Here is a 27,340-nt window from a genome sequence, read left to right as displayed (position 1 = left end):
AGTTTTTGTACTAAATTTTGGATATTAACCCCCTTATCAGATGTATCATTGGCAGATATCTTCTGAGATTCAGTAGGATGTCTTTCTGTTCTGTTGATGTTTTCCTTTGCTGTGAAAAAAACTTTTTACTTTGATGTAGTCTCATATGTTTATTTTTTCTTTTGCTTCCCTTTCCCGAGGGGATGTATTAGTAAATATATTATTAAGGATAATGTCATCGAGTTTACTTCCTACATTTTCTTCTAGGAGTTTTATGGTTTAGGGTCTTACATTTAAGTCTTTAATCCATTTTGAGTTTATTCTTGTATATGGTGTAAAAAGGTGGTCCGGTTTCATTTTTTTTTTTTTTTTTTTTTTTGCATGTAACTGTCCAGTTTTCCCAGCACCATTTATTAAACAGACTCTCTTTACCCCAATGTAAATTCTTGCTTCTTTGGACATAGATTAAATGACCATATAGGCATAGATTTATTTCTGGGCTCTGTATTTTGTTCCATTGATCTATGTGTCTGTTTTGATGCCAACACCATGCTATATTGATTACTATAACCTTGTAGTATAATTTAATATCAGATAGCATGATACCTCCTGCTTTATTCTTATTTCTCAGAATTACTGTGGCTATTCAGTGTCTTTTATGCTTCTATATAAATTTTAGGATTATTTGTTCTAGTTCTGTGAAAAATGCCATTGGTATTATGATAGGAATTGCATTGAATCTGTATATTGCTTTGAGTAGTATGGACATTTTAACTATATTAATTCTTCCTTTCCATGAGCATGGCATGTTTTTCCATTTATTCGTGCCTTCTTTAATTTCTGTCTTCAATATCTTATAATTTTCTGAGTACAGGTCTTTTATTTCGTAGATTAAATTTATTTCTAAGTATTTTTCTGATGCAATTGTAAATGGAGTTGTTTTCTTAATTTCTCATTCTGATAGTTTGTTATTGATGTATAAAAATGGAACCAATTTGTGAATATTAGTTTTGTATCCTGCTACTTTACTAAATTCATTTATCATCCTAATAGTTTTTTTGGTGGAATCTTTGGGGTTCTCGGTATATAGCATCATGTCATCTGCAAATAATGACGATTTTACATCCTCCTTTCCAATTTGGATGCCTTTCATTTCTTTTTATTGTCTGATTGCTGTGGCTAGAACTTCCAGTACTATATTGAATAAAAGTGGTGGAACTGGGCATCCTTGTTTTGTTTCTGATGTTAAGGGGAATGCTTTTAGCATTAGCATATGTTGAGGTATGTTCCCTCTATTCCCACTTTACTGAGAGTTTGTATCATAAATGGATGCTGGATTTTGACTATTCATATGACCATATCGTTTTTATTTTTCATTTTGTCTGATGTGGTGTATCTCATTAATTGGTTTGTAGATATTGAACCAACCTTGCATACCAAGAATGACTCCTACTTGATCCTGGTATATGATCTTTTTACTGTACAGCTGAATTCAGTTTGCTAATATTTTCTTGAGGATTTTTGCATCTATGTTCATTAGGGATAATGGCCTATAGTTTTATTTTTATTTTTTGTAATGTCTTTGGTTTTGGAATCAGGGTAATGGTGGCCTCATAAAATGAGCTTGGGAACCTTCCTTCCTTCTGGATTTTTTGGAATAGTTTGAGGAGAATGGGTGTTAATTCTTTTTTGAATGTTTGGTAAATTTCACCTATGAAGCCATCTGGTCCAAGACTTTTGTTTGTTGGGAGATTGTTGATTATTGATTCGATGTCATTGTTGGTAATTTGTCTGTTGTGATTTTCTGTTTCTTCTTGATTCAGCCTTGGAGGATTGTATGCTTCTAGGAATTTATCCATTTTTTCCAGAATGTCTAATTTGTTGGTATATAGTTGCTCATAGTATTGTATTTCTGTGGTGTCTGCTGTCACTTCTCCTTTCATTTCTGATTTTATTAATTTGGATTCTCTCTTTTTCTTGTTGAGTCTGACTAAAGGTTTGTCAATTTTGTTTATCTTTTAAAAAAAACAGCTCTTGGTTTCATTGATCTTTTGTATTTATTTATTTATCTTTTTTGGTCTCTATTTCATTTTTTCCCCACTCTGATCTTTATTATTTCCATCCTTGTATTCACTTTGGGCTTATTTTGCTGTTCTTTTTCCAGTTCCCTTACATGTAAAGATAGACTGTTGATTTGAGATTTTTCTTGTTTTTTTAGGTAGGCCTGCATTGCTATGAATTTCCCTCTTTTGACTGCTTTCGCTGCATCCCATATATTTTGGGTTGTTGTGTTTTCATTTTCATTTGTCTCAACGTGTCTTTGATTTCTTCCTTGATCTCATTGTTGACCCATTCATTATTTAGTAGCATGTTATTCAGACTCCATGTGTTTGGGTGTTTTCCAGTTTTTTTCTTGTAATTTCTTGTTTCATAGCACTGTGGTCAGAGAAGTCACTTGATATGATTTCAGTTTTCTTAAGTGTATTGAGACTTGTTTTGTGGCCTAGCATATGGTCTGTCTTAGAAAATGTTCCATGTACATGTGACAAGAATATATATTCTGCTGCCTTGGAGTGAAATGCTCTAAAAATATCAATTAAATCCATCTGGTCTAAGTGTGTCATTTAAGGCTGCTGTTTCCTTGTTGATTTTCTGTCTGGAAGATCTATCCATTGTTTTCTTTTCTTTTTTTCCCATTGTTTTCAATGGGATGTAAAAGTCCCCTACTATGATAGTGTTATTGTCGATCTCTCCCTTTATGTCAGTCAATATTTGTTTTATATATTTAGGCGCTCCTATGTTGGGTGCATAGATGTTTACTAGGGTTGTGTACTCTTGTTGGATTGATCCCTTTATTATTATGCAGTGCCCTTCTTTGTCTTTTATTATTGCCTTTGTTTTAAAGTCTGTTTTGTATGATGTAAGTATTGCTACCCCAGCTTTTTTCTCATTTCCATTTGTGTGAAATATCTTATTCCATCTCTTTACTTTCAGTGTGTGTGTGTCTTTTGATCTGAGGTTGGTCTCTTATAGACAGCATATCCATGGGTCTTGTTTTCTTATCCACCCAGCTACCATATGTCTTTTGATTGGAGAATTTAATCCATTTACATTAAAGTGATTATTGATAGGTACATAGTTATTGCCATTTTATTATTTGTATTTCTAGTGTTTGTTAGTTAGTTTATTTTATCCTTTCTTCTGTTTAAAGAAGCCCTTTTAGCATGTGCTGTAATATTGGCTTGGTGGTAATGAATTCCTTTAGCTTTTTCTTTTCTGGGAAGCTCTTTATCTCTCCTTCAATTTTTAAATGATAGCATTGCTTGGTAGAGCAATGTTGGTTATAGGCCCTTGTTTTTCATCAGTTTGAATATTTCCTGCCATTCCCTTCTGGCCTGAAAAGTTTCTGTAGAAAAGTCAGTTGATAGTCTTATGGGAGCTCCCTTGTAAGTAACTAGCTGTCTTTCTCTTGCTGCTTTTAGGATTCTCTCTTTGTCTTTAACCTTTGCCATTTTAACTATGATGTGTCTTTGTGTGGGCCTGTTTGGGTTCATCTTGTTGGGGACACTCTGCACTTCCTGGGCTCGTATGTCATTTTCCTTTACCAGGTTAGGGAAGTTTTCAGTCATTATTTCTTCAAATAAGTTCTTGATCCTTTGCTCCCTCTCTTCTCCTTCTGGTACTCCTGTGATGTGAATGTTGTTGTGCTTGATGTTGTCCTACAGTTCTCTTAAACTATTTTCATTGTTTTTTATTCTTTTTTTGTTTTTGTTGTTCTGATTGGGTGTATTCTGTTACCTTGTCTTCTAAATTGCTGATTTGATTCTCTGCTTCCTCTAATCTGCTGGTGTTTCCTTCTCGTGTATTCTTCATTTCAGTTATTGTATTCTTTATTTCTGACTGGTTATTTTTCATGGTTTCCATGTCCTTTATGCTTGCTATCTCTTTGTTGAAATTCTCACTACGTTCCTTAAGCATTCTTACAATCAGTGTTTTAAACTCTTTCTCTGGTAGGTTGGTTGCCTCCATTTCATTTAGGTCCATTTCTGGAGGTTTCTCCTGTTCTTTTATTTGGGACATGTTTCTTTGTTTCCTCGTTCTAGCTGCTACTCTGTGTTTGCTTCTACGTATTAGGTAGCTCTCCTGTGTCTCTCAGTCTTTGCTGGGTGACCTTATGTAGTATGTGTCCTGTGTAGTCGAATTGCACAGTCTCCTTAACTCCTGTGTGTGTGTTCCAGAGTTGTCCCTTGTGTTTTGTGTATTCTCCTGTTGTAGTTGACCCTTGATTGCTTTTGGCTTGTCAGTGGGTGTGATTGACTCCCAGGCTGACTGTGAGGATTGGCTATGCCCACAGTGTATAAGCTGCTGTGGTTTTGGGGGGGAGGGCTGACCCCTCAGAGAAGGCTTCACCCCTGTGGGCTCTTGTGCCTGTTGAGACCCCCTTTTGGGTGTGCCAGTTGTGAGTCTAACCAGGTTGTGCTCTGATGTGTTCTGAAGCTGCCCCCTGGGTATATTTCTGGTGTCTCTTGGCCCGGGCTGTGATACAGGGTAATTTCAGCCCTGCCTGTTACCGGCCCATGGCCACCTGGTAGGTGCCTCAAAGCTGTATGTGGTTGGCTGCTGCCTGTGCTGGACTTGGAGGTGTGTCAGAGTGGCTTCACTGTGAACTAAGGCCTACTTCCACCAATAGTGGACCTGAGGCAGCTTAGCAAAAGGCCCAGGGCCGCCTGGGCTTATTGCCACCTGCCAGCTGCCTATGAGGCCCAGCAATTGAAAGAGGCTCCTTAGGTCCAGTGCCTGGCTGGTTGAGCCAGTGTTGACAGTGCTTTCAGTGATGCAGAGCTAGCTGGATGGGGTAGAGTTCAAGTGAGTCAGGAGACGTGACCAGTGATTTTTACATTAGTGCAGATTCAGTTCTTACACCAGTACCTGGCCTGTGACCACCTAGCCCAGCACCCTGAGAACACTGAAGCCAACTACCACCTCAGGCTTGCAAATTCCCAAGAGCTGCTCTCCAGGGACTGTGAGGTAGTTTTTGGGTCACTGTTTACCACCAAAATCTCCCCAGGCTGTTGCTGATTGTCCACTGCTCTAATAAACCTCCTCCTGGGCTTGTGGGGTGGAACTGGTCACCCAGGCACCAAAAGTGCCCCTGCCAGTGCACGTTTGTGTGGGCGGTGTAGGGTTCCAGGGGGCTAAGAGATGTGGTCAGTGGTTTCTACAAGTTCAGTACAGTCTCTGCTCCCAGACAGGTGCTGGGCCCGCGACAACCCCACAAAAATGCCCCAAAAACACTATGGCTAGCCACCGCGCATCTGTGCTACCAAGAGTTTCCCAGGCCATGTAGCACAAGCTATGGGGACGGAGGGCACCCAGGGTGTCACCAATGCAGTGAATGCAAGATTCCACCAAACCAGTGCAGTCCTAGACTTCGGCCTTTGGGGGAGGGATTAATCCTGAAAAGATGGCTCCCCGCTGTAAGCCACACGTGTGCAGGCCCCACACAGAAAACAATGACTCCCAGCTCTCTCCAGTTCCTGCACCAAAGGTACTCAGTTCAGTCCTTCCCCATATGTCCCTGGGACTCCTGAGCTGCCACCCCTTCCACCAGAGACTAGGTGAGTGCCCACCAGCGAGCGAGTCCGTGTTTGGCTCTACAAGAGAGCATCTGGGTTTCCAGGCACCTTCTGCCCCATACGGAAGGGCAGGCAGAGTCTTTGCTGATTTTCACTGCCAGATGCCATGGGAACTCCTCTTCCCAGCACAGGACGCCTGGGCTGGGGAACCCCTCTCCCTCTTCAGGGGGGATATTTGCCACCAAAATTTCCCCACCCCCCTGGTACTCAACCTCTTTCTGTGGGTTTGGGGTCAGCCCATTTCGCGTCTTCGCCCGTCCTGCCAGTCTCAACATGGCCTCATCTTTATATCCTTAGTAATAGTGGTTCTGTTTAGCTAGTGTTCAGATGAATCTTGAAGTTGATTGTTCTTTAATTTATTTGTAATTTTGGTGTGATCCTGAGATGCAGTTAGTGTTTATCTAATCTACCATCATCACTGACAGACCGATAGGTGTATGCTTTTTTAAAAAACACTGTCAAACGATTTTCCAAAGAGGTTGTACCATTTTACATTCCCACCAACAGTGTATGATAATTACAGTTTCTCTGCATCCTCACCAACACTTTTGTTTTTGTCCATTCTAGTGAGGTGGTCGATGTAGTTTTCATTTGCATTTTCCTAGTGACTAATGATTTTGAACATTTTTTAATGTGCTTATTTGCTGTCCATGCATCTTTTTTGGGAAACTGTCCAAGCTTTTTGTCCTTTTTTATTTTATTATTGTATTATTTTTAAAAATTTTATTGGGGAAGGGGAACAGGACTTTATTGGGGAACAGTGTGTATTTCCAGGACTTTTTTTTTTTCCAAGTTTTAGTTGTGGAAGGTGCCATTTAGGTTCAAGTTGTTGTCCTTTCAGTCTTAGTTGTGGAGGACGCAGCTCAGCTCCAGGTCCAGTTGCCATTGCTAGTTGCAGGGGGCGCAGCCCACCATCCCTTGCGGGAGTTGAACCAGCAACCTTGTGGTTGAGAGGACACACTCCAAACAACTGAGCCATCCGGGAGCTCAGCAGCAGCTCAGCTCAAGGTGCCCTGTTCAATCTTAGTTGCAGGGAGCGGAGCCCACCATCCCTTGCGGGACTTGAGGAGTTGAACCGGCAACCTTGTGGTTGAGAGCCCACTGGCCCATGTGGGAATCGAACCGGCAGCCTTCGGAGTTAGGAGCATGGAGCTCTAACCGCCTGAGCCACCGGGCTGGCCCTTTTTGTCCTTTTTTAAAATTTGATTCTATACCTTGTCATTATAGAATTATACATGTTCTCTTTTGTTAGATATGTGCTTTGCAAATATGTTCTCCCAGTCTTTGGCTTTTCATTTTACGAAAGTTTTTTTTTTTTCTAAAGAGTTAATGTTTTTACTTTTGATGAAATCTAACGTATTAATTTTTCTTTTATACTTCCTGCTTATTTTGATGTATTTAAGAAGTCTTTCCTAAATCCAACACATTTCCCCACTCACTAATATTTTCTTCTATGTTTTCTTCTAGAAGTTTTATCTCTTACATTTAGGTCTGTGATCCATATTTAGTTAATTTTGAATGTGGTATGAGGTAAGGGTTCAGGCTCATATTTTTTGCATATGGATATCCATTTATTCCAGAAAAGATGATCCTTTCCCCATTGATTACTTTGGAATGCTTAAAAGCAATTGACAATATCTGTGTTAATCTGTTTTCTGGACTCTATATTCTGGTTCATTGATTTTTGTCTATATTTATTTACTGCTACACTGCTTTGATTACTAGAGTTTTATAATAGGTTTTGAAACCAAGTATTATAAATTCTCCAACTTTTTTCTTCATTTACAAAAATGTTTTGGCTATTCTAGGTTCTTTACATTTTCAAATACATTTTAAAATCAGCTTGTCAAAATCTGTAAAATGTCTACTAGAATTTAGATTTGGGTTGCATTAAATTTATATATTAATCTAAAGAAAATTGACATAACAGTTTTGAGTCTTTAAAGTCTAGGAAAATAGTATATCACATCATTATTTAGGTCTTCATTAATGTCTTTTAGCAACATTATGTAGTTTTTAGAGCACAGGCTTTACATATCTTTTGTCAAATTTATCCCTAAGTATTTCATTTTTTTGATGCTGTCATGAATGTTATTGCTTGTAAATTTGTGATTATTTATTGCTAGAATATAAAATACAATTCATTTTTGTGTAGTGGCCATATATCCTGGAACTTTACTAAACTCACTTATTCTTTTAGCTCTTTTGGTAGATTCCATAGAATTACCTGTTTAAGTGATCAGGTCACTGCAATTAAAAAGTTATTTTACTCTTTCATTTCCTATATAGGCTCCATTTCTTTCTTTTTATTGACTTGCTGCACTGGCCAAAACTGCCAGTAAATTTGTTATAGACATGGTGACCGTAGACATCCTTGCCTTATTCCTGATCCTTGGGAGAAAGTATTCCATTTCTTGATATTAAAGATATTAGCTGTAGGGTTTTTCTTGAAATTTCAGAATGAAGAAATTTTCTTCTATTTCTAATTTACTGAGTTTTTTTGTTTTGTTTTTCTTTTTTTTTCATCAGGACTAAATGTTGGATTTTGTCCAAAATATTTTCTCCATGTATTAAAATGATTATATGTTTTTTCTTTTTCTGTTCATATGGTGAATAATAATGATTGATTTTCAAGTTTTAAATCAACTATACATTCCTGAGAAAAATTCCATTTTCATAATGTTTAATCTGATCCACTAAATTATAAAGATTTTTTGCACGTATGTGTATGAGAGATATTGGTGTATAGTTTTTTGTCTTGTAATAATATCTTTGTCTAGTTTTTTTATCAGGATAATTCTGACTTCATAAAATGAGTTGGGAAATATTCTCTCTTCTTCAATTTTCTGAAAGATTTTGTGTAGAATTGGTATTTTTTCCTCACGTGTTTGGTAGAATTTACCAGTGAAAGCATTGAGGTCCAGAGTCTTAAGGACAATTTTAAAACTGCACATTATTCAATTTGTTTAATAGATACATCTTTCATATTTATTTCTTTTTGAGTGAATCTTGAGTTTCGTTTGGTCTTCTTTTTCTAATTTCTTTAATGTGGAAGACGAAGCCATTCATTTGAAGCCTTTCCTTGTTTAATATAGGCATTTAGAACTCTAATATAGGCATTTCTTCCTGAATACTGCTTTAATTGAAGCCCACAAATTGTGATACATTGTGTTTTAATTTTATTTAGTTCAAACCATTTCTAACTATCCTTGTTATTTCTTTTTGACCCATGAGCTATTTAGAAGTGTTTTATTGAATTTCTCAATATTTGGGGATTTTCCTTATATCTCCTGGTGTTTATTTAAGATTTAATTCCTTTTTTGGTCAGAGAACATATATTATATGATTTGATTGGAAAATGTTTCATGTGCACTTGAAAAGAATGTGTATTTTGCTAGGGTGACTGTTCTATAAATGTCAGGTTAAGTTGGTTGAAAGTATTGTTTAAAATGTCTCTGTCCTTATTGATTTTGTCTATTGTTTAATCGACTATTGAGAAAATTGTGTTGAAATCTATGATTATAATTGTGAATTTGTCTACTTATCATTGCATTACTATCAGCTTGCTTCATGTACTTTGAAACTCTATTATGAAGTATATAAACCTGTTGGATTTTTGTCCTCTTGCTGAATTGGCCCCTCCTTTTCACTATGAAATAACCTTCAATTCTGGTAATATTCTTTGCTCAGAAATCTGTTTTGTCTGATATTAATGTAGTCACTCCTGCTTTCTTAAAATTAGTGTTTGCATGGTAAATCTTTCATCCTCTTGTTTTTAACCTATTTGTGTCTCTCTATAAAGTTGGATTCTTCAAAAATAGCATAGAATTAGGTCTTGCTTTGTTGAAAATCACGTCTGACAATCTCTGCATTTTAATTGAAATGTTAAGAGTATTTATATTTATTCTGATTATTGATAAGTTTGAATTGAAATCAACCATCGCGCTATTTGTTTTGTTAGTCTTATCTATTCTTTGTTGTCTTTTGTTTGTTTTCTGCCTTCTTTTGGATTAATTGGATATGTTTTATTAGGTTGGTGGAAAAGTAATTGCAGTTTTTCAATTACTTTTAATCTTTTAAACGTCAATTACTTTTGTACCAACCTAATATAATTCCATTTTATTTTATCTCCTTTGTTGGTCTATTAGTTATACCTTATTTTTAGTGGTTGCTCTAGGGCTTATAGTATACATATGTTCTTAACTTATTACATTTTATATACAAGTGGTGTTATACTACTTCATTTTTAGCACAAGAACCTTATGACAGTATATTTCCAATAATTGAATACCAATAGACTTTCTATTATTGTGGTCATACACTTTACTTTTATAAATATTATGAACCCACAATGCAATACTACTTTTGTTTCATATAATCAGTTATTTTTGAGGTCCTTTATACTTTTTTATAATGGCAAAATATGCATAAATAAAATTTACCACTTTAACACTAAATGTAAAATTTAGTGGTACTAAGTACATTCACAATATGGTGCAACCATCACCACTATCCATTGCCAGAACTTTTTCATCATTCTAAATAGAACTTGATTCCCCTTAAACAAGAACTCCCCATTACCCTCTCGTTGTAACACCTGGTAACCTCTACTCTGCTTTCTGTTTCTATAAATTTACCTATTCTAGTTACCTCCTGTAAGAGGAATCAGACAATATTTGTCCTTTTGTGTCTGACTTATGTCACTTAGCATGTTTTCCAGGTTCATCCATGCTGTAGCATGTATCAGAATTACATTCCTTATTAAACATAAATAATATTCCATTGTATGTATATACCACATTTTGTTTATCCAGTCATCTGTTGATCGATATTTGAGTTATTTGTACCATTTGACTATTGTGAATAATGCTGTTGTGAGCATTGGTGTACATGTATTTATTTTGAGTCCCTGCCTTCAATTCATTTGGGTATTTGCCTAAGAGTGAAATTTCCAGATTATATGGTAACTCTATGTTTAGCTTTCTGCAGAATTGCCAAACTGTTTTCTACAGCAGCTGCATCATTTTATGTTTCCATCAGAAATGCACAAGTGTTTCGATTTTTTTAACATCCTTGTCAACTCTCATTTTCCATTTTTGTTGTTAATAGCCAGCCTAATGACAAAAAACAGCATCTCATTTTGGTTTTGATTTCCATTTCCCTAATGGCAAGTGATAGTGAGAATCTTTTCATATCTTTCTTGGCCAGTTGTATTTCTTCTTTGGAGAAATATCTACTAAAGTCTTTTGCTCATTTTTCAATGAATTGTTTATTTTTCTTGTTAAGTTGCAGGACCTCTTTATATACTCTGGATATCATTAATTCCTTATCAGATGTATGATTTGGAAATATTTTCTCCCATTTTTTGGTTGTCTTTTCATTACCTTGATAGTATCCTTTGATACAGAGTTTTTAATTATGATCAAGTGCAGTTTATCTGTTTTTTTCTTTTCTTTTATAGACTGTGCTTTTTGGTATATCCAAGAAATCGCTGCCAAGTCCAGTGTAATAAAGCCTTGTCCTTTATGTGTTCTTCTAAGAGATTTATAGATTTACCTCTTACATTCAGATCTTTGAACCATTTTGAGTTAATTTTTGTATATGGTATAAGGTAAGGTTCCAACTTCATTCTTTTGCATGTGGATACCCATTTTTCCCAGCACCACTGTTAAAAAGACAGTTTTGAATGGTGTTGGCACCCTTTTCAAAAACCATTTGACCATATGTGCAAGGGTTTATTTCTAGGCTCTCTATTCTATTCTATTGGTCTCTGTCTGCCCTTATTGCTACAACAACACTGCTTTTATTAGATTTGTAGTAAACATTGGAATCAGGAAGTGTGAGTCCTCCAACTTTGTTGTTATTTTTAAAGACTGTTTTGTTTATTGGGGGTTCCTTGTGATTCCATAATGAATTTAGGATGAGTTTTTCTTTTTGCAAAAAATGTCATTGGTAGTTTGATAGGGATTACACTGAATCTGTAGATTTTTTTAAAAAAGATTTTATTGGGGAAGGGGAACAGGACTTTATTGGGGAACAGTGTGTACTTCCAGGACTTTTCTTTTTCCAAGTCAAGTTGTCCTTTCAATCTTAGTTGTGGAGGGCGCAGCTCAGCTCCAGGTCCAGTTGCCATTGCTAGTTGCAGGGGGCACAGCCCACCATCCCTTGCGGGAGTCAAACCGACAACCTTGTGGTTGAAAGGATGCGCTCCAACCAACTGAGCCATTCAGGAGCTCAGAGGCAGCTCAGCTTAAGGTGCTGTGTTCAATCTTAGTTGCAGGGGGCAGAGCCCACCATCCATTGCGGGACTCAAGGAATTGAACTGGCAACCTTGTGGTTGAGAGCCCACTGGCCCATGTGGGAATTGAACCGGCAGCCTTCGGAGGGAGGAACATGGAGCTCTAACTGCCTGAGCCACTGGGCCGGCCGGCTTAGGGGAGTATTTTTATCTTAACAATATTCAGTCTTCTGATTCATGAACACAGGACATCTTTCCTTTAATTTATGTTTAATTTCTTTCAGAGAAGTAGTTTTCGTTGTAGAAAGCTTTCATCTCCTTGGTTATATTTATTCCTAAGTATGTTATTCTTTCTGATGCTATTATAAATGAAATTGTTTCCTTAATTTCTTTCTCAAATTATTCATAGGAATACAATTGATTTTTGTGTGTTGGGTTTTTTTTTTTTACCCTACCACTTGCCTGAATTAATTTATTAGTTCTAATAATTTACTGTGTGTGTGTATTCTCTCAGGTTTTCTACATATAAGATCATCTATCTGTGAACAGAGATAATTTAACGTATTCCTTTTATTTCTTTTCTTGCCTAATTGCTCTTTTTAGAACTTCTGATACTATGTTGAATAGAAAGTAGCTATCCTTGTCTTGTTCTTGAACTTAGGGGAAAAGCTTTCAGTCTTCCACCATTGAGTATGATGTTAGCTGTGGGTTTTTCCATATGTGGCCTTTATCATGTTGAGAATGTTTCCCTCTGTTCTTAGTTTATGGAATTTTTTTTTTTTTTTACATGAAAGGGTGTTGAATTTTGTCAATGCTTTCCCTTTGGCTGATATCCAGAATCCAGGTAGGTTGATGAGAACTAATTGATGGCATCCAGCTTCCCAAGAAATGGGGTCAGATGTTGCTGGGGCAAGGCTTTGGGATTCTGACCAGGTGAGTGAAGACAAAGGCAGGGCTTGACTAACAGTGACCCTCCAAAGTGTCACACAGACTGGGCTCAGTGCTCAGGTAGGAAGTCATAAAAATGCAACGTAGACATTCCTGGAATTCCCAAGGCTCACCCTCAGACACATCAAATCCAATGTGAAAGGACAAGCCAGAGCCCCACAAAGAAGTGTGATCAAGGCTGCTGATAAACTTCAGCTGCAGTCAGGAAGTGAGATGGGTCTGGCCTACAGGTGAACGGCACCAGTGATTCCAGTTGTGACGTCACTTTATAATGACTAGAGAAGAATTTTACATCTTGATCTTATCCCATAGTCTTTGAGAGTATTCTGCTCATTATTTTTTATTTTAGTTTTTAAAATGTTTGTGGGCCAGCTCAGTGGCTCAGGTGATTGGAGCGCTGTGCTCCTAAGCAGAGGTCGCCGGTTCTATTCCCACATGGGCCAGTAAGCTGCGCCCTCTACAGCTAAGATTGTGAACAACAGCTCTTCCTGGAGCTGGGCAGCCGGCTGCCGTGGGCTGCCGTGGGCTGCCGTGGGCTGCCGTGGGCTGCCGTGGGCTGCCGAGTGCCGCCGTGGGCTACCATGTGCTGCCATGAATGGCCGGTGGCCAGCGTGAGCAGCCGGCAGTGGGCGAGAACTGCTGTGAGCGGCTGACCGACGACCTACTGCCTTGGCTTGGGAGGGTAAGCCCAAGGCTCACAACACCAGCATGGGCCAGGGAGCTGTATCCTACACAACTAGTCTGAGAAACAACGGCTTGAACCGGAGTAGAACGGGGGTAAGGCGGCAGAAGGGGGAAAAATGTTTGAATACTTTTAGATGTTCATCTGACTTCTTAATGTAAACCTGTCAGAACATGGCCAATTAGGAACCTCTTTTGTTGTAGGTGTGCACACTGCCTTGCCCCCCGCCCATCTGATCCCTTTGCTCGCTTCTGTCAAGAATGTGGCTCACCTGTCCCACCCATATTTGGCTGTCGTCTCCCACCCCCAGAAGGAGCTCAGGTGAGCAGCAGAATCCTTAAAATCTTTTTTTATTGGTTTATCTGATGTTTATTTGCAGCAGTAGCACAGTACCTGGCACACACAAAGTATAAACATAAATACTGGTTGAAAAAATTACTGGCAGATTAATTTCTTGTTATCCAGACACCTATTTAGGAATGAAAAAAACTTGTTTGCAATGCCATTTCTTTTCTGTGGCCTTGCAGAGGCGCAGGCTCAGAAACAGACTGAAATCTTATTGTTTTAATGATGCGTGGATGGGTAAATACATATTTTCTACTTACATAATATTTCTGTTCATAACCTGGATACAATAAGGAAATAAATGACAAGAAGTACTAATTACAGGTCTATATCTATCCATAAGATACATCATTCTGTCCAAAAAAGCTATTTATATATAGCTACATATAAGATCATCATATCTGTGAACAGAGATTATTTAACTTCTGTTAAATAAGGTATAGATTGATCAGTGTATCTAAATTAAAAAATTTTGGCTAAGGTAGATAGTAATTGATATTCTCGTACCACTAAGTTTGTGGTTAGTTAGAAAACACACGTGTCTTACTAAAAATCAAAACCTTCATCAAAATGTGTCATCTCTTATGCACTTGATGCTTTGTTTTTTTTAAACTGGAGTTTACATGAAATAAAAGGTTCTGGGAAGTTGAGTGAAAAAATGATCATTTAAAAAAGATAGTCATTAAGAACACATCACTAATTCAGTGAGTTCAAAGTCCAGAGTTTTAGAATTGAGTTATGACTTCAAACTAGGGGTCAGATACTAAATGGATATGTTGTTCGTTTAATTTACTTCTATGATATATTTTGAACTCCTTGAAGATAATACAGCAAATAAAATATGAACAATCTCATTGGTTTGAGTTTTCCCTGCTTATATTCATTGGTGCAATATCAAAATTAGTTTTTACCTGCCAGAAAACAGATTTTCAGAACTTTCTTTGTTTTTACAGAGAGAAAGGGTTATCAGAGATTATAAATATTTAAAATGATGAACTTTGAAACATCGATACTGGCCCCAAATTATATTTATAAATATTTTATAATGTATAAACAGCTTTGTAATTTAAATTATTTACCGAGTACTTATTGTGTTCTGCTCTCAGCTGAGTTTCTGGAATTCAGAGGGTCAAATTGTACTCCTAGGATCTTAGACTCAAGACACTAAGAGTCTCCTTAGAGAGATGCAAAGGTTCAACTCCACCTGTCATTGCCCTGCCTTGTAATCCTTTAAACATTTCTCCTTCACCAGCTGGCTTGATGTTCATTTCTGCCAGTAGAGGGACACTGCGGTGGAAGGACACTGCAGAAGAATAGGCTTGGTATCTCTTCCGTGGTCTGGGATGCTTTCCTCTCTTCTTGTTCCGACGGTGCTCAGCTGACTTGCAGGATACCTAGTTGTGCTGAACCCCAGTGAATCTCAGTGGCATCCTATCAACAGCTCTCAGCGTGCTGGCACCTCAGCCAGCTTCCCAGATAGTCTCAGTGTCCTACTGGTCGGTTTCCCAACAAGTTTCAGCAGCGGCAACAGCCCTGCACGTGGTTTCCCAGCATGTTCTGCCAGTTCCTCTGAAAGTGACCCCTCATGAGTTTCATAGGACCCCAGTGGGTGGCTTTTCCCTTGCTAACTCTAGTCTGTGTTGCCCCAGTGAACTTTGCTACACTCCAGTGGGTGATGCCACACCCCATTTCATAAGTGCATCTTCCAAATTCGATCCTCTTTGAGTTCTCTGCCTCAGTCATGGAGGCAGTGCCTCCGCCTAATAGTGGGTATTCCTACATTCTTTAGAGCTTGCTTTACCCATTGGTAGTTAATGCCTTGTTACTAGTTACTAATTATTTCTATTAAACTTTCCCTGTTCAAATTGCTATGTGATTTCTGTCTCCTGACTGGAGTCTCACTTATACAGAATTGGTACCAGGAGTGGCCCAAGGAAATAGACCTGCAAAGATGAGGTCTTGGAAATGTCTTAGTCTTTCCCTTTGCTCAAGAGCAGTGTGAGCTCCATAGCATGAAGTGGCACCACAACTAATTAAGCTGTGATGAAGTGCTACCTGAAGCAAGTGTCCTGAGTAGCCAGGTAGCTGCGCCCTTGACTGTTAATGGCAGCAAAGCTGACTACAAGGACCGTGGTGTGGGGGGGAATTCTCCTGGGTACATAGGAGCATTCACAGAAACTGACAAGCTCAGGACCGTTAAGTCCTAGTGTGAGAACCAGAGCTCCCATGACTGTCCTAAAATAAACTATTATAACCAGGGTTATACTGCTGAAACCAAACATGAAATTTAATTGTATATGTTGATGAGTTATAACATCAGCTGAATTTACCTTATTACCAAGTTTCTTTTGTGGTGGGACATTAAGTGGGGAAAAAAGAGATCCTAAAACTTGCAATGGCGATCTCGGGTTGGACCCAGATAAAACGGACAATCTTGAACCCCTAACTCACTCTGAGCCTCTTTCCCCATGGATGTAGCTTGCCTTCCTGTCTGATGATACTGGCCTTCTTTTGCTTGACATCTTTGTGATAACCTCACCTGAGCAGTACCTTGAAAGGTATTCTCCTCTAGACCCATCACAAGTAACTTGTGACATTCCAAGCCTGCTGTAGAGGGACAGATGCACACTGTGATCAGGAGAAAATAGCTTACACATTAAAACAACAGCCCAGTTTTGCTAATATGTATTGGCAGGGTCTTGGTGAACAGGTATAGGAGTGGATTTTAAATGAAGGCAGACTATAACACTAAATTGGCCAAATTCATTGATAATGTGTACACATTCTATAGATCCTGGATATTAGCTAACACAGCTGGAGGTGGCTCTGACTGCTTTTTTGGTTAGCTGACTAAAACTTGGGTTCAGTAGGGGCCTGTGTGTAGTAAGACTGAGATATCAGAACCTCCTTGACATCATGTGGGGGAAGATAGGAATGTTGGAGTAGCTCTACCATGTGTGCCCTATACCCCCAACTCTCACCTACATTTCACAAGAAGGCCCAGAATACTTCCTTCACTAAGGCACTGTTGGATTCATTAGTGAAAGGAGTACCTGCATCCTTGAAAAGTTCTGTGTCTGCTTTCCTTTGTAGGCCAGACGTGATCATGGGGGATGCTGCCATGAGATGGGCTCCCTGATTTGAGTGGGGCTAACAGGGTCCAGAATAGCAGAGGTCAAGTGACAGCATTAACTGCCAAAGACAAAGTGGACACATCTACTGTAAAGGGCAGCAGTGACATCAGTAATCAGAACCTGATCATGTAGTTCCTAGAAATGAAATAGATGTATTTGTTGCATGGTCTATATAACAAACACACAAACAAAAACACTAGGTCTTGTAGCCAGAAACCTGATTTGAGTCATCACAATAGAACATCTAAGTCTGTCAGCTAGTTTTCAGATCTAAGTCAAGTCACAAACCCAGAGCTCCTTGATTGAAGGAGACTGGGTCTCAACCATAAATCTTTCTCAAAGCCTTTTCCAAAGGAACCTGTTGCTGTCAATAGAGTGACTATGCATTGTGGAAAAGGTAATGCCCCAAACTTTGGGGATTACCAGATACTGGCTCTGAAATGATGCTAATTCTTGGAGATCCAAAATACCGCTATTGTCCATCAGTAAAAACCGAGACTTAGAGTGATCAGATGCTAGATGGAGTCTTACCAAAAGTCTGATTCATAGTTTTTGCTACATGTATTTTGGTGATTTGTCGTTATGTTCGTATACACTTATAATTGCTGTATCTTCCTACTTTATTGACTGTTTTATCATCACAAAATATCTCTTCGTCTCTAGTAATATTTCTTGTTTTAAAGTCTTTTTTTCCTGATATTTATGTAGCCACTTCAGTTGTCTTTTGTTACTATTTGCATTATATATCTTTTTCTGTACTTTTACTTTCAACGTATTTGTGTCTTTGAGCCTAGAGCATGTTCTTTACTGTGAACTCAGGTTATCATCTACTGTGACAGGACTTCCTTTACTAAAGACATGTCTGTTAGCAATTTCTCTCTGTTTTTGTTTATCTTAGAATGTTTATTTTACCTTCACTTTTTTTTTTTTTTATTGGGGAATGGGAACAGGACTTTACTGGGGAACAGTGTGTACTTCCAGGACTTTTTTACAAGTCAAGTTGTTGTCCTTTCAATCTTAGTTGTGGAGGGCGCAGCTCAATTCCAGGTCCAGTTGCCATTGCTAGTTGCAGGGGGCGCAGCCCACCATCCCTTGCAAGAGTCAAACCGGCAACCTTGTGGTTGAGAGGACACGCTCCAACCAACTGAGCCATCCAGGGGCTCAGTGGCAGCTCAGCTCAAGGTGCCCTGTTCAATCTTAGTTGCAGGGGGTGGAGCCCACCATGCCTTGCGGGAAAGGTTGAGAGCCCACTGGCCCATGTGGGAATCGAACTGGCAGCCTTCGGAGTTAGGAACACGGAGCTCCAACCGCCTGAGCCACCGGGCCGGCCCTTTTACCTTCACTTTTGAAAGGCAGTTTTACAGAATTCTTGTTTGTTAGTTATTTTTAATTTCAGCCCCTTGAACATGTTATTTTACTACCTCCACAGTTTTGATGTATATCATAAATAGTTTTTTCTCTTGCTGCTCTCAAGATTTTCTTTTTGTCTTTAACATTTAATCGTTTGACTATAATGGGTCTAAGTGTAGACCTCTTTGTCTTTATCTTTTTTGAGAATGATAGAGTTTATTTGACTTGTAGATTATTATTTTTTTTCAAATGTGAGAAGTTTTTGGCCATTATTGTTTCAAATTCTTTTTCTTCCCCTTTCCCTTTCTACTCCCCTTCTGGGACTGCCATTACATGTATTTTCGTATTTTGGGTGTTTCCCCACAGGTCTTGATGGTCTGTTTATTTTCTTCAATCTTTTATCTCTTTGTTTTTCAGATTGGAAAATTTCTATTGAACTATATTTAAGTTCACTGATTCTTTCTCTATTATCTCTGATCTGCTGTTGAATTCTTCTGACAATTTTAAAAATTTTAATTATTTTACTTTTCAACTCCAGGTTTTGGCTTGGTTCTTTTAGAATAATTTCTATCTCTTTATTGAGAGTCCCTATTTTTTGGATCATTGTTATCATGATTTCTTTAATTTTTTAAACATTGTTTCCTTTAGTTTTTTGAACATTTTTATAATAGCTGTTTTGAAATCTTTGTCTGCTAAATTCAACATCTCAGGATACTCAAAGACCATTTCTATTAACTGTATTTTTCCCCCTTGAGTATGTATGAGTTGCACTTTGTGGATTTTTTTGTGGGCGGTAGCAGGCTATGTCTCAATGTTTTTAAATTTTGGACATTTTACATAACATATTGTAATAACTGTGGATTTTGACTTTTCTCCTTGTGTTCTTGTTTTGTTGTTTGCTTGGATTAAATCTTAATGTCTGTTTCTCCTGCAGTGTCTCCTGCAATTTCTGGCCAATAATATCGGGGTTTTTTCCCCTTATTTTTACTTATGAGTCTGGGATTACCCCTGGGTGTGCATAACTTAGTGAGTACATAACTGAAGATTGGCCAGAAGTTGTGCTCAAATAAGTAAGGCTTTCACTCTCTGTTGATAGAGTTATGTGTGGGTATAGAACATTCAAACTTCAGGCTGTCTTGAAGTGTGCCCTGGCTTTTACTTTATGCTGAGCTCTCTGTCTCTCTTTTTTAAAATTTTATTGGGCAATATTGGGCAACAGTGTGTTTCTCCAGGGCCCATCAGCTCCAAGTCATTGTCCTTCAATCTAGTCGTGGAGGGTGCAGCCCAGCTCCAAGTCCAGTTGCTGTTTTCAGTCTGTAGTTGCAGGGAGCGCAGCCCACCATCTCATGTGGGAATTGAACTGGCAACCTTGTTGTTGAGAGCTTCGGTTCTAACCAACTGAGCCATCTGGCCGCCCCTCTGGAAGCTCAGCTGCAGCTCGTTGTCTTCAAGCTGTGGAGGGCGCAGCTCACTGCCCCATGTGGGAATTGAACCAGTAACCCTGTTGTTCAGAGTTCAGACTCTAACCAACTGAGCTACCCGGCCACCCCTATGCTGAGCTTTCTTGAATCTCCATGTGCAGTCAGGAATGTGTGGGTGGCTTGGGCTCACTCTGGCTTATGCTGCACATGCACATAACCTCCAGTCAACTAAGAGTATATGGAGTGTTTATCTAGTCCCTTGTAGTTGACTTACTATATATAGTTGAACTAAGGGCATGTGGAGTATTTGTCTAGTCCCCTATAATTGACTTATTATATATCGTTGAATTTAACTCCCTGTTAAATTCCTGGCTACTTGCTGGTCCATTGATTGCCCCAAACAGAACCACAGTCTCAAGACAGTGGAGCCACTGGCCCTCCCTGTTTGCTTGCCACTGAGATAGTCACCTTAGAAATTCTCCAAATCAAGTGAGCCATGTTTATGAGCAGTCACAAGGCTTCTGAGTTTTACAGCCGGCTCTGCCCTGGTAGAGCTACCATGCTAATAAAGCTAGAGAAGAATGGGAGTGGCCTCATGCTAGAACCATACATACTTGTGTTCTTATTTGAAGTTCAGTTCTTTTCAGTTTTTTGCCTGTCTTTGGCTTACTTTCAGAGCCTGAAATGATTGTTTTTTTGACAGTTTTATCCAACTTTATAATTGCTTTTTGGGGAGAGGATTGTCAACTTCCTCACTCCATCATGGAGGAAGTTTTATTTTGTTTTTTTTTTTTTGCACCTCTGTTTTCTACAATAGACATGTTTTTATTCTTAATAGGAAAAAATAAAAATAAAAGTAATTATTTAAAAATTATTTTTACAAAAGCAAGCTAAATCTTACATTCTAAGGTCTACTTACGTCTTCCATTTTTAGATCCCAAGACAAACTTGACCTTTTTCTTTGTGCAGATGGACTTATGTGCAGAATGTGGAAACTTGGTGCCCATGAACACTCCAGTCTGTGTGGTGTGTGAGACTCCTCTTGCTCTACAGTTGCAACCACAGGCCAGCCTCCACTTGAAGGTAATGAAATGTGATTTTATAAAAACATGAATAAAGTATATAGAAAGTATTGTCTGAACAATTAAATGTCTTTCTTCAGCTGATGGAATTGGCTAACAATTGATAAGCTAAATCTGTGAACAAAATCCACTCTAATTTTTGGAAAGGCATGCTGCCTAAGAGTTTAACTTGCCAATTGGATCTATAATGTTAAGAGAAATATATAAAAATATACTGAATGTGGTTGGAGGACAAATTGCACTAAAGCTAACTTAGACAATTTTTTAGTTCTATATTTAAACTTGATCATTGCAATTAATATTGAATTTTAATCTTGTCCTTAAAGTGGCTTCATGGTTTCGTTTGCTTTATTTGTTTATGGGTCCCTATTATGTAGAAAAGAATGATTAGAACTATTAATAGTCACATGGGCAAAAAAATTAAGCATCACTGCATACATCCAAAAAATTTTCTAGATAAATGATATATTGTGAAAAAAATTTTGTTTTTTTTTTTTTTTTTTTTTTTTTTAATTAAATTTATTGCGGTGACAATTGTCAGTAAAATTACATAGATTTCAGGTGTACAATTCTGCATCACATCATCTATAAATCCCATTGTGTGTTCTTCACCCAGATTCAGTTCTCCTTCCATCACCATATATTCGATCCCCCATCCTCATATCCCACCCCCACCCCCACCCCGTTACCCTCTGGCAACCACCAAACTATTGTCCGTGTCCACGAGTTTCTGTTTCCCATTTGTTTGTCCTGTTCCTTGTTGCCTTTGGTTTATATACCACATATCAGTGAAATCACATGGTTCTCTGCTTTTTCTGTCTGACTTGTTTCGCTCAGCATTACTCTCTCAAGATCCATCCATGTTGTCACAAATGTTCCTATATCATCTTTTCTTACCGAATAGTATTCCATTGTGTATATATACCACAACTTCTTTATCCATTCATCTATCGAAGGACATTTTGGTTGTTTCCATGTCTTGGCCACCGTAAACAAAGCTGCAATGAACATTGGAGCACACGTGTCTTTATCTCTAAATGTTTTCAGATTTTTTGGGTAGATACCCAGGAGAGGGATTGCTGGGTCATATGGCAATTCTATTCGTAATTCTTTGAGGAACCTCCACACTGCCTTCCATAACGGCTGCACCAGTCTGCATTCCCACCAACAGTGTATGAGGGTTCCTTTTTCTCCACAGCCTCTCCAACATTTGTTACTATTTGTCTTGTTGATGATAGCCATTCTGACTGGGGTGAGGTGATATCTCATTGTGGTTTTGATTTGCATTTCTCTGATGATTAGTGATGTTGAGCATTTTTTCATATGTCTATTTGCCATTTGTATGTCCTCTTTGGAGAAATGTCTCTTCAAGTCCTCTGCCCATTTTTCAATTGGGTTGTTTGTTTTTTGTTGTTGAGTTGCATGAGTTCCTTGTATATTCTGGATACTAGCCCCTTATCGGAGGCACTGTTTGCAAAAATCTTCTCCCATTCAGTTGGTGGCCTCTTTATTTTGTCAATGGTTTCTTTTGCTGTGCAGAAGCTTTTAAGTTTCATATAGTCCCATTCGTTTATTTTAGCTTTTACTTCCATTGCCTTTGGAGTCAAGTTCATAAAATGCTCTTTGAACCCAAGGTCCATAAGTTTAGTACCTATGTTTTCTTCTATGCAGTTTATTGTGTCAGGTCTTATGCTTAAGTCTTTGATCCATTTTGAATTAACTTTGGTACATGGTGACAAATAGCAGTCCAGTTTCATTCTTTTGCACGTGGCTATCCAATTCTCCCAGCACCATTTATTGAAGAGGCTGTCTTTGCTCCATTGTATGTTTTAAGCATCTTTGTCAAAAATTATCTGTCCATATTTATGTGGTTTTATTTCTGGGTTCTCAATTCTATTCCATTGGTCTATGTGTCTGTTTTTCTGCCAATACCATGCTGTTTTGATTATTGTAGCCCTGTAGTACAAGCCAAAGTCAGGAAGTGTGATACCTCCATTATAGTTCTTTTTCCTTAAGATTGCTTTGGCTATTCGGGGTCTTTTGTGGTTCCAAACAAATCTGATGATTTTTTGTTCTATTTCTTTAAAATATGCCATTGGGATTTTGATGGGGATTGCATTGAATCTGTATATTGCTTTGGGTAATATGGCCATTTTAACTATGTTGATTCTTCCAATCCATGAGCACGGAATGTCTTTCCATTTCTTTGTGTCTTCTTCAATTTCTTTCAAAAATGTCTTATAGTTTTCAGCATATAGGTCTTTCACATCCTTGGTTAAGTTTATTCCTAGGTATTTTATTCTTTTTGCTGCAATTGCAAAAGGAATTGTTTTTTGTATTTCTTTTTCTGAGATTTCATTGTTAGTATATAGGAAGGCAATGGACTTTTGTGCGTTGATTTTGTAGCCGCAACTTTACTGTATTCGTTGATTGTTTCTAATAGCTTTTTGGTGGAGTCTTTAGGGTTTTCTATATATAGCATCATGTCATCTGCAAAGAGTGATAATTTAACTTCTTCATTCCCAATTTGGATGCCTTTTATTTCTTTCTCTTGCCTGATTGCTCTGGCAAGGACTTCCAACACTATGTTGAAAAGCAGAGGTGATAGGGGACATCCCTGTCGTGTTCCTGAACGTAGAGCAAAGGGCTTCAGTTTTTCTCCATTAATTATGAGATTAGCAGAGGGCTTGTCATATATGGCCTTTATTATGTTAAGGTATTTTCCTTCTATACCCATTTTATTAAGTGTTTTAATCATAAATGGATGTTGTATCTTGTCAAATGCTTTTTCTGCATCAATTGATATAATCATATGATTTTTGTCCTTTATTTTGTTTATGTGATGTATCACATTGATGGATTTGCGTATGTTGAACCATCCTTGTGCCCTGGGGATGAACCCCACTTGGTCGTGATGAATAATCTTTTTAATGCACTGTTGTATTCGATTTGCTAGAATTTTATCTTGGATTTTTGCATCGGTATTCATTAGATATATTGGTCTGTAGTTTTCTTTTTTCGTGCTGTCCTTACCAGGTTTTGGTATCAGGGTAATGTTGGCCTCATAAAATGAGTTAGGGAGTACTGTCTCTTCTTCAATTTTTTGGAAGAGTTTGTGCAGAATTGGTATTAGATCCTCTTTGAAGGTTTGGTAGAATTCACTAGTGAAGCCATCTGGTCCCGGACTTTTGCTTTTGGGAAGGTTTTGGATGACTGATTCAATTTCGTTACTGGTGATCGGTCTGTTTAGATTTTCCAGTTCTTCATGGTTCAGCCTTGGAAGGCTATATGTTTCTAAGAACTTGTCCATTTCTTCTAGGTTGTTGAATTTGGTGGCATATAGTCCTTCATAGTATTCTTGGATGATCCTTTGTATTTCTGTGGTGTCCGTGATAACTTCCCCTTTTACGTTTCTGATTTTGTTAATCAGTGTCTTCTCTCTTTTATCTTAGTAAGTCTAGCCAAGGGTTTGTCAATTTTGTTAATCTTTTCAAAGAACCAGCTCTTTGTCACATTAATTTTTTCTATTGTCTTTTTGTTCTCTATTTCATTTAGTTCTGCTCTAATTTTTGTTATTTCCTTTCTTCTGCTGACCTTGGGTTTTACTTGTTCTTCTTTTTCTAGTTCTTTAAGGTGTAACATGAGGTTATTTATTTGGGAGTTTTCTTGTTTCTTGAGATAGGCCTGTAATGAGATAAATTTCCCTTAAAACTGCTTTCGCTGCATCCCAAAAATTTTGGTAGGATGTATTTTCATTGTCATTTGTTTCTATGTATCTTTTGATCTCTCCTTTAATTTCTACTTTGACCCAGTCCTTCTTTAAAAGTATGTTGTTTCATCTCCATGTATTTGTGTTTTTTCCCGCTTTCTTTTTACAGTTGATATCCAATTTCAAAGCCTTGTGATCAGAGAATATGCATGGTATGATTTCAATCTTAAATTTGTTGAGACTGATTTTATGTCCCAATATATGGTCTATCCTTGAGAATGTTCCATGTACACTAGAAAAGAATGTATAGTCTGATGTTTTAGGATGAAGTGCTCTATAAATGTCAATTATGTCCATTTCATCTAATGTGTCATTTAGGGCTACTATTTCGTTATTTATTTTCTGTTTGGATGATCTATCCATAGCTGTCAATGATGTATTTAAGTCCCCTAGTATAATTGTGTTTTGGTCAATTTCTCCCTTTAGATCTGTTAGTAGTTGCTTGGTGTATTTGGTGCTCCCTGATTGGGGCATAAATATTGATGACTGTTATGTCTTCTTGTTGTACAGTCCCTTCACCATTATGAAATGTCCATCTTTGTCTCTTGTTATCTTTTTCACCTTGAAGTCTGTTTCATCTGATATCATTATGGCTACACCTGATTTTCTCTGGGTACCATTTGCTTGGAGTGTCAATTTCCACCCTTTCACTTTGAGTCTATGCTTGTCCTTGTAGCTGAGATGTGTCTCTTGGAGACAGCATATGGTTGGGTTTAGTTTTTGATCCAATCTGCTACTCTGTGCCTTTTTATTGGTGAGTTCAGTCCATTTACATTTAGGGTGATTATTGATATGTGAGGATTTCCTGTCATTCTATCTTTAGTTTTCTGGTAAGGCTGTGTCTCCATTGTTTCTTTGCCTTTTGTTGTTGTCTATTATTTCTGTGTGGTGGTATTCTATGATGTTTCCCTCTGTTTCTTCTTTTATTTCAGTATATATTTCAGTTCTGGATTTATTTTGAGTGGTTACCCTTAAGTTTATGTAAAAGAAAGTTTGATATTTAGAGTATTCCATTTTCTTCAGCACGCTTACTTTCTCCATTCCCATATTCGGTTCAGGCCTTTACTCTCCCCTTTTTGAGTTTTGGTTGCCACAAATTGTCCCTGTTGATGGTGGTCGAATAGCCTCCTTTAGTATTTCTTGTAGTGCAGGTCGTGTATTAGAAAATTCCCTCAGCTTCTGTATGTCTGGAAAGGTCTTTATTCCTCCTTCATATCTAAAGGATATCTTTGCTGGATATATTATTCTTGGCTCATGATTTCTCTCTTTCAATAATTTGAATATTTGCTTCCACTCCCTCCTGGCTTGTAGAATTTCTGCTGAGAAATCTGATGATAATCTAATGGGCTTTCCTTTGTAGGTTACCCTCTTCTTTTCCCTGGCTGCCTTGAGGATTCTTTCTTTGTCGTTGATTTTAGACAGCTTCAATACAATGTGCCTTGGAGAAGGCCTGTTGGGATTGAGGTAACTAGGTGTTCTATTTGCTTCTTGGATTCGAGGGTCCAGTTCTGTCCACAAATTTGGGAAGTTCTCATCGACAATTTGTTTGAATATATTCTCTGTTCCCTTTTCTCTTTCTTCTCCTTCTGGTATGCCCATTATTCTTATATTGCTCTTTCTGATGGAGTCAGAAAGTTCTTGTAGAGTTCTTTCATTTCTTTTAAGTCTCAAGTCTCTTTCTTCTTCTATCTGTGTCATTTCCAGGTTTCTATCTTCGATGTCACTGATTCTTTCCTCCATCTGGTCAACTCTACTACCTAAGCTGGTTATTTCATTCTTAATTTCTTCTATTGAGTTCTTAATCTCCAGAAATTCTATTTGGTTCTTTTTAAGATTTCAATCTCTTTCGTAAAATGCTCATGCTGTTCTTTGATTGAGTTTCTGAGTTCATTTAACTGCCTATCTGTGTTTTATGTTTTTTTTTTTTTGCACCTCTGTTTTCTACAATAGACATGTTTTTATTCTTAATAGGAAAAAATAAAAATAAAAGTAATTATTTAAAAATTATTTTTACAAAAGCAAGCTAAATCTTACATTCTAAGGTCTACTTACGCCTTCCATTTTTAGATCCCAAGATAAACTTGACCTTTTTCTTTGTGCAGATGTACTTATGTGCAGAATGTGGAAACTTGGTGCCCATGAACACTCCAGTCTGTGTGGTGTGTGAGACTCCTCTTGCTCTACAGTTGCAACCACAGGCCAGCCTCCGCTTGAAGGTAATGAAATGTGATTTTATAAAAACATGAATAAAGTATATAGAAAGTATTGTTTGAACAATTAAATGTCTTTCTTCAGCTGATGGAATTGGCTTACAATTGATAAGTTAAATCTGTGAACAAAATCCACTCTAATTTTTGTAAAGGCATGCTGCCTAAGAGTTTAACTTGCCAATTGGATCTATAATGTTAAGAGAAATATATAAAAATATACTGAATGTGGTTGGAGGACAAATTGCACTAAAGCTAACTTAGACAATTTTTTAGTTCTATATTTAAACTTGATCATTGCAATTAATATTGAATTTTAATCTTGTCCTTAAAGTGGCTTCATGGTTTCATTTGCTTTATTTGTTTATGGGTCCCTATTATGTAGAAAAGAATGATTAGAACTATTAATAGTCACATGGGCAAAAAAATTAAGCATCACTGCATACATCCAAAAAATTTTCTAGATAAATGATATATTGTGAAAAAAATTTTGGTAGAATTATTGAATACACAACTGTATCATTTCTTCATTTTTCAGTGTACAGGCCT

The 27,340-nt window shown here is 37.6% G+C and overlaps 1 protein-coding gene across 4 annotated transcripts in view; it reads left to right on the top strand.

Moving 5' to 3' along the window:
* Positions 1–27,340, top strand: part of DZANK1 (double zinc ribbon and ankyrin repeat domains 1) — a 96,852-nt gene that overhangs the window by 23,195 nt on the left and 46,317 nt on the right. For 2 of the 4 annotated variants that reach the window (XM_074317623.1, XM_074317621.1), the window contains 2 exons: positions 13,687–13,804; positions 26,687–26,800. In XM_074317623.1, the coding sequence (XP_074173724.1) occupies positions 13,687–13,804; positions 26,687–26,800 (232 nt within the window). Of the gene's footprint in view, positions 1–13,686; positions 13,805–20,702; positions 20,817–26,686; positions 26,801–27,340 lie in introns of all 4 variants that reach the window. The other 2 variants (XM_074317624.1, XM_074317622.1) reach the window with 1 other exon arrangement.

This window comes from Rhinolophus sinicus, linkage group LG13, assembly GCF_036562045.2.
Source record: "Rhinolophus sinicus isolate RSC01 linkage group LG13, ASM3656204v1, whole genome shotgun sequence".
NCBI classification, from domain to species: domain Eukaryota; kingdom Metazoa; phylum Chordata; class Mammalia; order Chiroptera; family Rhinolophidae; genus Rhinolophus; species Rhinolophus sinicus.
The sequence above is the reverse complement of the archived record's forward strand: the minus strand, read 5'-3'. Positions and strand labels throughout refer to the sequence as shown.